We start from the raw sequence: 12,572 nt of genomic DNA, 5'->3' as shown, positions 1-12,572 counted from the left end.
GAACATAGGCTCTGCTAAAATTGTTATGAATAGCAGGTGGATCCAAGTAGACACAATCTGAACATGTACTATATATGCAACTAACAACAAAAAATCTCTAGAGTACGTAGCATTTTCCTTTCAATATGGCATTGACCTACGAAGTACGAATCACCGACTTCCAACATATAGAACAGAACCATCACATGCACTAGCTCTCACAATGTCTCAAACTGTCAACCCACCCGTACAATGTCATACCGTACTTTATAGGACGTGAAGAAACGCGTTCTTTGAAAATCTGATATTGTATCTGTAATTTAATTAATCCCTTTTATTAGATAAAGTATATATATCCTATAGTAATCACCGACAACCGCGTTCTTAATCTATAAAAGCAGGCTCTTTCTTCAAGGATTTTAAGTGTGTTTGAACTTTGAACAGCTAAATGGGGTCTGCAAAAATTCCTTCTGTTTTCCTTTTGTACGTTGTTTTCCTTGTTATTTTGGTTTTCAAGGGCATCAACGGTCAAGTAAACAATTGGCTTAACGGCCATGCAACTTTCTATGGAGCCAATCAGAACCCCACTACCCAGGGGTGGCCCAACATAATTTGGGGCCTAAGGCGAAAAATTTATGCGGGGCCTTTAATATGTAAATATTAATTAAACAAAATTATTTAATACTAATCAAATTAAGGTTAATTTGATACATTAAATGCATAAATAATACCAACTAGACTAATGTTAATTTCATATAGAGAATTGAATATCATAGTTGAATTATAAATATTAATAAAAAGAAATAAAAATATATTGCGATTAAAAAATATACTTTATTTTGAATATAAGACGATGCATAATTAAATGAAGTTGTAATCTAATTTTTAATTTTTAATTTTGATTTTAAGAGAGAGAGATAGATATTATTTGGTGTGTGGTTTTGTAGGATATTAGTTTACAAAAATCAAAGTCTCAAACTATCAGGGTAGATTAACCTATAATTAATGATTTAACACATTTGCAACATCTTTTTGAAATATTTTAGGGTTTCAATTGAGTTAAGGTTTTATTGGTCTCATAATTTGAGAGTCTTAATAGAAATGAAAAAGAAAAATGTGCTAATTAAAAGCACTATAAAATGTTCAAAATATAATATGACATTGTTTCTCATTGATGAACTTCATCAATTTAACTAATGAATGTTTATATCACTTTTTTGTGATTAATAACATGACAATTTGTGAACCAATAGTAAAATTTGTAATATCCTTAACATCACTAATAAAAAAAATGTACAACCTTTAGAAAATATATATATAGTTTTATAAAAATTTGGGCCTTTAATTATAAAAAGTGGGGCCTTTTTTTCTAAGAAAATTTTTGTTTTTTGGTGGGGCCTTAGGCCTAGGCCTAACTTGCCTAGGCCTTGAGCCGGCCCTGCCACTACCCTTGGTAAGTCACATTTTGAGTATATAAATACTAGGTAACACAAAAGTTGGCAATGCCTGTAAATTAATTTTAGATTGATATTTGGATATATATATATAACTAGCATCACTTCAGTTCTATCACTTGTTTCATATCTCTTTCATTGGTTACAACTTAATAAACTATTGTCTTTTGTAACTCCAACCTGTGTGTAAGTGTGTTTCACTCACAAGCGTATTGCATTTAAAAACAGAATACCCATATGAAAACCAAATTTCTTCTTCTATTTTAGGTTGTGAGTTTCTGCTATTTCTCAGTAGTCTTCAATTGAGTATATAGCATTTCTCAGAATTATTTAAATTTGAAACATAGATCTTAATATATAGGTGGAGCTTGTGGCTATGATAACACTTTTCACGCTGGGTTTGGAGTGAATACAGCTGCTGTTAGTGGTACACTTTTCAGAAGTGGTGAGGCATGTGGTGCTTGCTACCAAGTGATGTGCAACTACAGGCTTGATCCTAAGTGGTGCCTTCCGCGCCGCATTATGACAGTGACCGCCACCAATTTCTGTCCTCCAAACAACAATGGAGGGTGGTGTGATCCCCCTCACGATCACTTTGACATGTCCATGTCTGCTTTCTTTCGCATTGCACGACAGGGCAATGAAGGCATTGTTCCTGTACTGTATAAAAGGTAAAGGCAATTAATGTCTAGAGCTTCATCGATCATGTCGAAAAATATTTTTCATTAATTAAAAATAATGTGTTTTAACATAATATATTTTTAGTGTGATGGTCACTTCACAAGTATAAGTGCTTGTAGGGTGCGGTAAGCAAAAGCCGAGGTGCAAGTTTCAGGGAGAAAGTTTTACATACATATACACTTTTAGATTATATGTCCGTTTGGCAAAAATTATTTTTACCAACTTATTTTATTATTCAGCTTATTTTGCTATTATTTGTAGATGTATTTTTTAGTACTATTTATGGATCTCACTGTACTATTTCAGTTAACTTTTATCTTTATTTACAATACTTTTAGTAAAAAGTTTTCAGTTTCAACAAAATAAACGGATCTCAAATGGACCCTAACTTAAAATAGAATTTCTATATTGTAAAAAAAAAAAAAAAATGCTTTTAGTGAAAGTGAAAGTTTCTATCTTTGAAGGGTCTTTTAAGCTTAATAGTCAGCTAACATTCACAATAATTTAGTTAAAAGTTAAAACACAATGAGCTGTACTCTTAACACTTTAGAAGAGAAAAATTCCTAATTAGAGTGCAATAAATATTAAGAAATCATTGCATTTGATTATAACCTCATTTGTATTGAAAGTTTTTGTTTTTTTTTTTTTTTTTTTTTTTTTTTAACTAGAAAATAAACCTATAAAAAAATTAAGCATTAATAGTGATGTGTAGATAAAAAAATGCAATTATGCAAAGTTGATTGTAGGGAACATGATCTTCAACATTTCATTTAAAATGAAAAGAGAATCTATTTCATGGTTAAGATTATATTTCATGAATCTAATAATGTATAAAGTATTCTTTCATTTAAAATATTAATTAAATTGCATTGACTATTTCTTTAAATTCGTAATAATATTTACTCTAGTTAAACCATATAAAAAAATGGACACCTTCAAAATTGTATATTTGAATATTTGTACTATTTAATCTACATTTTAGATTTGTATTTAAATACTTGTAACATTTAAATGAAATTGAGAGATGAATGAAATAATATGTTTTACTCAAGTGTCATGATTAATACTCCTATATACGCAAAAATTTACATTTTAAATCCTATAGTTTAAGGTCGATTAAAACAAATTAATCCATATAATTTTAAAAGTAACAAATGAAAATGTGAGGTTTTTAAATTAATAAATTAAACACATAACATTTAAGTGAAATAACATTGAGTATGAGGTTTAATATATGTTGAGAGTTTAATTAGTTTAATTTTTTTAAACAAAAATATCTCACAATTTAATTGGTTACTTCAAAGCTATTGAAAAGTATTAGGTACATTTGGTGCAAAGGTTGAATAGTTACTATAGGATTTAATTTCTTATTTTTAAAAAAAATTAGAATTTAATTTGTTACTTTACAAACATAAGTGTTTTTCATACTCCTAATTTGTAGGGTCTAGTGGGTTCCAATTAGTTCAACTGGTAAAATCTCTTATGGTTGTATAAGAGATCTGAGGTTCAATTACCGTCTATACCAAAAACTGATTAATTTTTTGGTCTGATAATAAAGAGTTATTATCAGGAGCGGACGTCATAGGTTAAAATTCTTTCAAAAAAAAATTGTAGGGTATAAAATGTAATTTTCTAAATATAAAATATATTGAATATGATAAACTAAATTTAGCAAATATAATAACCCCTTTAAACCACTTTAAAGAAGGAAACTAGTCTATGGGTTTCAGTTAGCTCAACTGGTAAAGTCTCTGATGGTTGTATAAGAGATCTGGGGTTCAATCCCCGCTTACACCAAAAACTGATTGGTATCTTGGTCTGATGGTAAAGAACTATCATTAGGAGCAAACGCCATAGGTTGAACTCTCTCTCAAAAAAAAAAAAAAAAAGAAGGAAACTAGTCTTCTACAACCAAACATTTTATTACAACTTGATAACATATTCTCATATAGATATCCATCATTTATAGTTACATATATTAAAATTGAGGTACAAAAGTTATGTTCATAAACTTTCTCTTGTATCTAATAGACCTAATTACGATGTGTAAATAATTGAAGGGTCTCATGCAAAAGGAGAGGCGGAGTTCGTTTCACCTTGAAGGGACAATCAAATTTCAACATGGTGATGATTTCCAATGTTGGCGGTAGTGGTGACGTGAAGGCTGTATGGATAACAGGTTCCAACTTAAGAAGCTGGGTTCCCATGCACAGGAATTGGGGTGCAAACTGGCAAAGTAGCATCGATCTTCGAGGCCAAAAACTGTCATTTAAGCTCAATTTGGTTGACGGAAAAACTCTTCAATTTTCCAATGTTGTTCCTTCGACATGGAAGTTTGGGCAGACATTTTCTTCCCAAAACCAGTTCTCTTAATTCGTTGCACCTTTGTCACAATAACATGTCCTACAACAAATAGCTTTTTGATGGTTCAAGGACATCTATTACATTATTTTAGTGATACTGAGGACAATGACATTTATGGACGTCATTGTACCATGCATAATTTGTTTAATAATTTTGCTTGTAATTCACATATGTATAGCTCCCAAATTCAGGAAAAATTATAAGGTTTTTACGATGGACAAGTGATATGGTCTACTATTATACTAAAAGACTCTTACTTGTTTAAAATTACTAAGTTAGAAAATTTTTAAAAAACAGAAACTGATTACTGACTCAGCAATTTTAAACAAGTGGGAGTTTTTTAATGGACAAGTGACGAGATCTACTAGTGTACTGTATAATTTTTCCAAAATCAGGAGATAGTGATATTTGTAATTTCATTTTTCTCTAAATATAAGTTAAAGAGAGTAATTAATTCTTGATTGATTATCAATATGTTGGAGAGGTTTTTGATATTTTTGCAATATCTCATTCGTTTTAGCTTCGATTGGATCCAAGGAGTAATTGCTTTAAAAGGAATTTCATGAACTTTCACATAGATATCAATTTATTCTAGTTGAATGTTCTAATTCCCGACCAAATCTCGGGATGTTTCAAGAATAGCGAAGGCAAACAAAATATGGAATATTTCTATTAAAAAAAAATTCATATGAATCATATTTTATAATTTTTTCATATAGTGCAACCAAAATTATAAATATGAATAATTATTCCATTACAAAATCTTTTATTCTCAATAATAAGAATTACTATTCATATCATAATTTTCATTCGGTGGATGAAATGTGCCCTTAGAAATCTTTATATAGGCTTAAAAAAAGACAGAAAATTGAGGCCCACATTTATAACACGGGCATAAATTTCATTTATACGTTAACAATGTATTATTATTGTAGTGCAAGAAGGGTGAAATAAAAATAGCACACACATGACATTTGTAATCAATACATGTTTGGGCCGGACTCTAGCCTTTGACACATAAAATAGCGCACACATTTGGCAAAAATCCAATAATGATTCTTACAATTATACCGAACTCAGCATTCTCAAGATTCGTACAGATTTCTTGGCATGGTGAAAACCGTAAGCATATCCGATGAAAGTTTCGACTGTCACGCTCACAGACTAGCTAAAGCCTTTTGTTGGTGCTGCAAATGAACAAAATTTTGATATTAACCTTTAGAAGTATACTTAAGCAACTCTTCAGATAAATCTATGCGCACACATTTTTCTAATAAAATTATATGAATATGCCTAAGTCCTAATGCATTTAAAGCTAACAATGATATAGTTTCTTGGTTTGAAGGTAGAGAATATATTTGAGCTATGGAACCTTAACAAAAGTATGGAATAATTTACCCATATTAATGAGGAGGATGAAAACTGGAATGACGTTGAGGAACTTGAGATTCTTAGCCATGTTTCCTTACTCACTAATGCATAATTGGAATGACCTTTAATTTGATTACATTTATAGACTTATAGTACAAGTTGTTTTCTTTCGTGAAGGAGTGCATTACAAATAGTCAGTAAAAAGTTTAAACAATCACGAAGTCAAATGGAATTCAATTGATAAAAATTGGCCCTCCAATGTTAATTTATTATAAATAAGACTAGCAACTCTGAAGTGTTTTTATTTGATTTTATTGAAAATACAACTAATCCTTTTAATAAATGGATTAGTTTCTTAGGTTTTAGTACGTGGCTTGAAATGAGATCAAATGATATAATAAAACTCTAACTTTGACAGGTCTAAGGTTACCCTTAATTATATTAAGTATCACTACAGAAATATATAATTGCATTCTAGGTTTTATTAATTAAATTAAACTCCAAGACTTTATTATATAATCAATCAAGCCCTCTATGAAAACACTCAAAGTGAAGCAAAGTCATAAAATAACTGTCATTTTGTAAATTTTTATTTTTATTTCCTTGAATCCCCCAATTTAATCTTTTAGTTATTCTTATATTTATGAAATTTAATTTCATTAAATATATATATATATATAAATATATATATATATATATATATATTTTTACTCTTTACTAAAGTGGTCAAATCCAACACTTTGAATAACCAATTCTCATTGAACTTATCCATGATTTTGAAACCTGGGCTATTTAATGAATTGGGAAAGGAAAAGATTCAAGGTTTTTGAGGTCGGACCGAGGTTCAACCAATGTCAAACCGTGATATGTCGTTTATTTATTAATTTTTCATTCTTGACCAACAACATGTGCATGGCCCAATGGTTTGCATGCTGGAGATGTTGTTTCACTTGCTAAGAGCTTTATATACAACTAAAACAGAGTAACTAACTCCTAAAGAAAAGGGTGGAAACCCAACTAACTACCCGTTGATCACGCATCCAATAAGCTTATGACAAGTGTCCTAATACTAACTGAATACAATTACACTCACATGATACTCACATGCTTCACTTAACCTTTCAATACAACAAACAGCTTATTTAACTATTCAATCCAAAACTCTGTCGTTTCATTAAAAGACTTCACTCTTCCTTCAAAACCTTTTGTTTCATTTAGACCTTTCTTGAGCTTCAGCTTCACTGTCTTCATGCCGTTTTGTCCCTTCTTCAAATTCTTGCACTTGCTCAATCTTGCCTTGCTTGAACCTGAACCACTCTTAGCAAGCTTCTTCTCATCCTTTTTCTTAACAGTCCCCCTCAAGACCAAAGCTGCTTCTAAACTAGGCACAGCTAATGAGTCTTGGAATGGTTTAGGATAATTTATGCTTGTATTGAAAACATTTATCAAACCCAATCTACTCACCAAATTCATAAAAGTAGGGAACTCGAGTGCCTTGGTAAAGATATCTACTAGCTGAAGATCAATCCTTACATGGAAGGTTTTAATCATGCCTGTGTGTATCTTCTCTCTAATCAAATAACAATCCACTTCAATATGCTTCGGCCTTTCATGAAACACAAGATTTTCAGCAATGTGCAATGCTGCCTTGTTATCACAATAAATGAGTGCTGCCTTAGTATGTTGAATTTTAAAATGTTCAAGCAAGTAAAATAACCAATTGATCTCACAACAAGTTGAAGCCATAGCTTTATATTCAACTTCTGCTAAAGACCTAGAAACCATTGCTTGCTTCTTTGACCTCCAAGATATTAAGCTATTTCTAAGGAAAACACAATAACCAATCAAGGATTTTCTAGTGTCTGCATCATAGAAAGCCTTTAATTGAAAGTCTGGATCTACAAGAAAGTAAATCCCTTGACCTAGAGTTCCTTTAATGTATTGTAACACCCTTTGTGCAACCAACATGTGTGGTTGCCAAGGTTCACTTAGGAATTGGCTCAACCTATTAATTGCATAGCATATGTCAGGCCTGGTCAATGTTAGATACATTAGTCTTCCTATCAACCTTCTATACAAGGAAGATGCTTCAATCAAGGCACCTTCATCCTTGGACAACTTGAGATGCTACTCCATAGGAGTTTTCATTGGTTTGCGCCCTAGCATGCCAGAATCTTGTAAAACTTCCAAGGCATACTTTCTTTGATTGAGACTAATGCCCTTTGCACTTCTAGTTACTTCAAGCCCTAAAAAGTACTTTAGAGCACCCAAATCCTTTATACCAAATTTAGTATCAAGAAGCTTCTTCAAATCTACAACACACTTAGAACCATTCCTTGTAATTAGAATATCATCAACATATACCAAAAGGGCTGTAAAATAAGAGCCTTTAGAATGAACAAATGGTGCATAATCTGATTTGGACTGAACAAAACCAAGTCTTGTGATGGTGGTACATAGCTTAGCATGCCACTATCTACTAGCTTGCTTCAAGCCATAAAGGGATTTCCTCAATCTAAAAACAAGTGGCCTACCAGTACCAAATGCACCAGATGCAAGACAGTCCCCCTTGCTGTGAAACCCCTGTGGCAAAGTCATGTACACTTCCTCATGTAAATCCCCATATAAGAAAGCATTATTTACATCTAATTGATGTTGATAGGCCAAGAATGTATTGACCCCTTTGGTAACTTAATCAAATTTGTATAGTTGTAATTTACAACTATGTTTTTGTTGGCTTTAATTCCATGTCAAATTTGATTGTAATTTTGTTCAATCTTATGTACCCTGTATTGTATGTGGGTTTTATTTGTAAGGGTTGTGCGTGAGTGAGAAAGTGTGAAGACTCAAGGCAATTGAAGATTAAAGCTGTTTTCGCGAGTAGCTCACAAGTAAGCTTCTCGCGAAGTGAAGCATGTGCCTTGCACATGACTGGAATGCGAAACATTCTGTTTTGCTGAACTATGATTTCTAATACGCACTTTCTGTACCTACACTATATATACCCACATTATCCACAGATATTGAGAAGTGCTTCTAAGAGAAAACCCTAGCCACTATCCTTGAAAGTTAGAGATTGTTATACCCACATTTCTCTACACAATCCATTATGGTTTTTCCTCAACTCCTACCTCTTCATTTTCATATCCTTGAGAGGTTATAGCCCAAACACTTACCACACCCTTTCAGAGTGTCAAGTGAGGTTTTAGTGTTGCCAGGAAGTATTGGAAGAAGCCAGGCTTTGGCGGATGCAATCGGGCGTATTGCGGGATTTGAAGAGCTAGACAAGACATGGTTCCGAGAAGTCTTATTGGAGTAGGAACTTGGAGGGCTCAGGTGCATTGGGTAGATTAGGCTTGGAGGGTCTCTTGCTATTCGTGTATCCCAACTGATTGTCTAGCGGATCGATTACCGCTTGGACGGTGATGGAGAGGTTTTTCGCCAAGTTCTTCGATTTTCTCTTCGATAACACATTAGCGTGTTATCTTGTGTTTGTATTCTTCTTCCTTACTCTTTTACCATTAATTTTACTACTATGGTTTTATGATTATGGGTTAGAGTAGTTTATTTGTTTATCCGCTCGCATTTACTCTATTCCGCACTTAGTTTAAGTTAAAGTAAAATCAATCGAGTCGTAACTTTAATTTGAGGGTCTAAACAACTCTTGTATTTTTTAACACATTTTTGAGCTTTCAATTGGTATCAGAGCGAGTACACTTGTAGTTTTATTACCTGAGTGTGATCCTTGACCCTTTGTGATGGACCAATCACAATCGCTCAGTGCTCCACCATTCTTTGATGGGAGCAACTATGCGTTTTGGAAAGTCCGTATGAGGGCATTCTTGTGTGCTATAGATGAGTCGGTATGGGATTCTGTTGAGAATGGGTATGTCAAACCCACGACACCTAAGTCTGAATGGGACAAGGCAACTCTTGCTTTGGCTAATGCAAATAGTAAAACTATTAACGCTATATTTTGTGGTGTATCTACTAATGACTTTCACAAGATATCGCATGTGGGGACTGCTAAGGAAGCATGGACGATTCTTAAGACTACCTATGAGGGTACCAAGAAAGTTAAGGACACAAATCTCTAGATGCTTACCACCAGATTTAAAGAGCTCAAGATGGGTGACAATGAGTCTTTTGATTCATTCTATGGGAAGCTCAATGAAATTGTAATTGCTAAGCTCAATCTTGGAGAGAAGATTGAGGATGCTAAGGTGGCGAGAAAGATTTTAAGGTCCTTACCGAAGAGCTTCCGTGCAAAGGTCACAGCTATAGAGGAAAGTAAAGATTTGGATGAGATCAAAATCCAAGAACTCATTGGATCTCTCCAAACATATGAGCTAGGACTGCCTTCCCATAAGACGAACAAATCTCTTGCTCTCAAAACCATCACCAAAAGAATGGATGACTCCGGATGTGGAGAAAGAGGTAGCATTTCTTACAAAGAGCTTGCAAAAATTTCTAAAGATGAAAAATAGTGGGAAGCCGTTCAGCAAAGGGAAGTTTTCATTCTCCAAAGGTGATAAGAAAGAGTTCAAGAAGAAAGATGGGAAGGAATTTCAATCCCCTAAAGGAATTGTGTGTTACGAATGCAATGGCCACGGACATCTCAAGGAGTGTCCCAACTATTTGAGAGGGAAGGATAAAGTGTTTGCCACTACCCTTAATGATTCCGACAGCTCAAATTCAGACACGGAAGGAGAATGTGACAGTGAAGGAAACTACAAAGCCTTTATGACAATTACCTCCGTTGATTCTAAGAATGATTTGAGCAATTTGGTTGATGAACTTGATGATCTTTCCGAGGATGAGGAAGTTGAAGAATCGGAAGATGAAGACGTGTGCCAAATGAAGGGGAGATCAACCTTCAAGAAGCATATGATTCTCTGCTCGAAGATTGTGGCAAATATGCCAAAGTTGCGAATATTGTTGTGAAAAAGATGAAAAAGGTTGAAGAAGAGCATAGGTGTATACTTGTGCAACTCAAGGAAGTAAAGTGTGAAGTAGAAAGACTCAAGGGAGAGTTGGTTGAAGCCTACTCTAAGATCAAGTTTCTTGAACTTGAAAATATTCACTAATGTCAAGGTTGAGCGCATCTCCACCAAGAAACTTGTCAATGTGCTGTCCACTCAAAAATCTTCACATGATAAGACCGGCTTGGGTTATACCAGAGAAGGAAGTTCTAGTAGCGAACCCAAGAAGGAAGTAAGGTTCGTATCAGCCAAGAGTGAAGAGAAACTCAAAGAAGTGAAGCTTGAGATTGAGACCCCTGTTATAGTAAAGAAAACCATTGGTGCAAAGTCAAAGGAAAAAGGGAAGTCATTACCCAAAAATCAAAGGGGGCCTCAAGTAAAGCACTTGTGTCATCATTGTGGCATACAAGGATACACAAGGTTGAATTGTTTCAAGCTTCATGCACTCAAAAAGGATGATTCTATGCGTGGTCAAGAAAGTTCAAAGAGAAGACCAAAGGGAGCACAGGTTAAGGGAGATAGTGAAGGACATCTCATTGGAGACATTATGGAAATGTTGAATAACATATCACTATGCTTGAACTCTTGTTTCTTGAAGTACTGGACCCATCCTAGATCTATCCAATTACAAGTAAAGTGCGTTTTGTCAAAAGATCAGCCAATTTACAATAACATATGTTCTAACAAGTTCCACATATGTCCTAACAATCTCCCTCTTTAGCAATTCGTGACAAAATCACAACAAACAAATGAAGTATGAAAGAAGTCATAAACCACTAAACTCATAATCACTTGTTGAAAACAATAAAATCTAATCCTAACACAAACTCTTGAAAAACTTTGCAAGAAAAGAGTTCATGGCATGATAGATTTTGACAATTTGTTTTTCTGAAACATTTTAAACAAAACTCATTAAGGCATTTTAGTGTAAAACAGAAATAAATGATTGCATATAATAAAGAAACATGTGTATAAAGAGAGAAAAGAAATAACACATGGAAAGATAGGTGAAATGATAACAACATCATCATATATATAAAAGATAAATAAATACAATGTTTGTTATCACTAAATGGTCACAAGATCGATGTATAACAAGATAATGTAACTACAAAGAAAGAAACGAAAAGTACATAAATCCTCACTACATCCCTCAAAAACAAAGACACTCCCCCTATCAAAAAATGTCCTATGTTAACTCTCCCCCTAAATACATGATTGCTCTCATTCCAAAATTACTCCCCCTTTTTGTCACAAATGACAAAGGGTAAGTCACTGAGAAGTCGTCATTTCCTCATCACTAGAATAGCAAGCATCCTCATCCTCATCATCATCATCATTGGCACCATTATTTGCATCCTTGTCCTCAGAAGCCTCTGGAGAAGGAGAGGGAAATGGAGACGCGGCGAAGCATGGTATTTTTTTGTCAAATGAATTCCAACTTCTTTTTTTAATTCCAATTTCTCATTAACTCTTACCTAGGTCTAAAACACAATTCCAGTTAAAATTATTTTTATTAAAAAATAATAATAAATAAAAACATTAACAATTATCCTTATCCCCTATTCTCTCACCTTTAAATTAGAACTCAAGTTTTTAGCTTCAAAATCCTTGATTTTAAATAAACTTCTCTCCCACTCCTACGATTCAAACTAAACAGTTTTAGTTCAAATAGTTCCCACATTCACCACTTCCAAATCTCACTTTTTTTTTTTAATAAAAAAATATCTTTTCTTCTTTA

At 33.3% G+C, this 12,572-nt stretch overlaps 1 protein-coding gene across 1 annotated transcript; it reads left to right on the top strand.

The window, feature by feature from the left end:
* Positions 1-419: 419 nt before the first annotated feature.
* LOC115954446 (expansin-A12) lies at positions 420-4,653 on the top strand. The gene is given in 3 exon segments (XM_031072300.1): positions 420-576; positions 1,781-2,104; positions 4,175-4,653. Coding segments are annotated over 3 exon segments (786 nt in total). The 5' UTR covers positions 420-427; the 3' UTR covers positions 4,488-4,653.
* The last annotated feature ends 7,919 nt before the right edge of the window (positions 4,654-12,572 follow it).

Source organism: Quercus lobata, chromosome 8 (genome assembly GCF_001633185.2).
Source record: "Quercus lobata isolate SW786 chromosome 8, ValleyOak3.0 Primary Assembly, whole genome shotgun sequence".
NCBI classification, from domain to species: Eukaryota; Viridiplantae; Streptophyta; class Magnoliopsida; order Fagales; family Fagaceae; genus Quercus; species Quercus lobata.
This window is presented reverse-complemented; position numbering and strand designations above follow the sequence as displayed.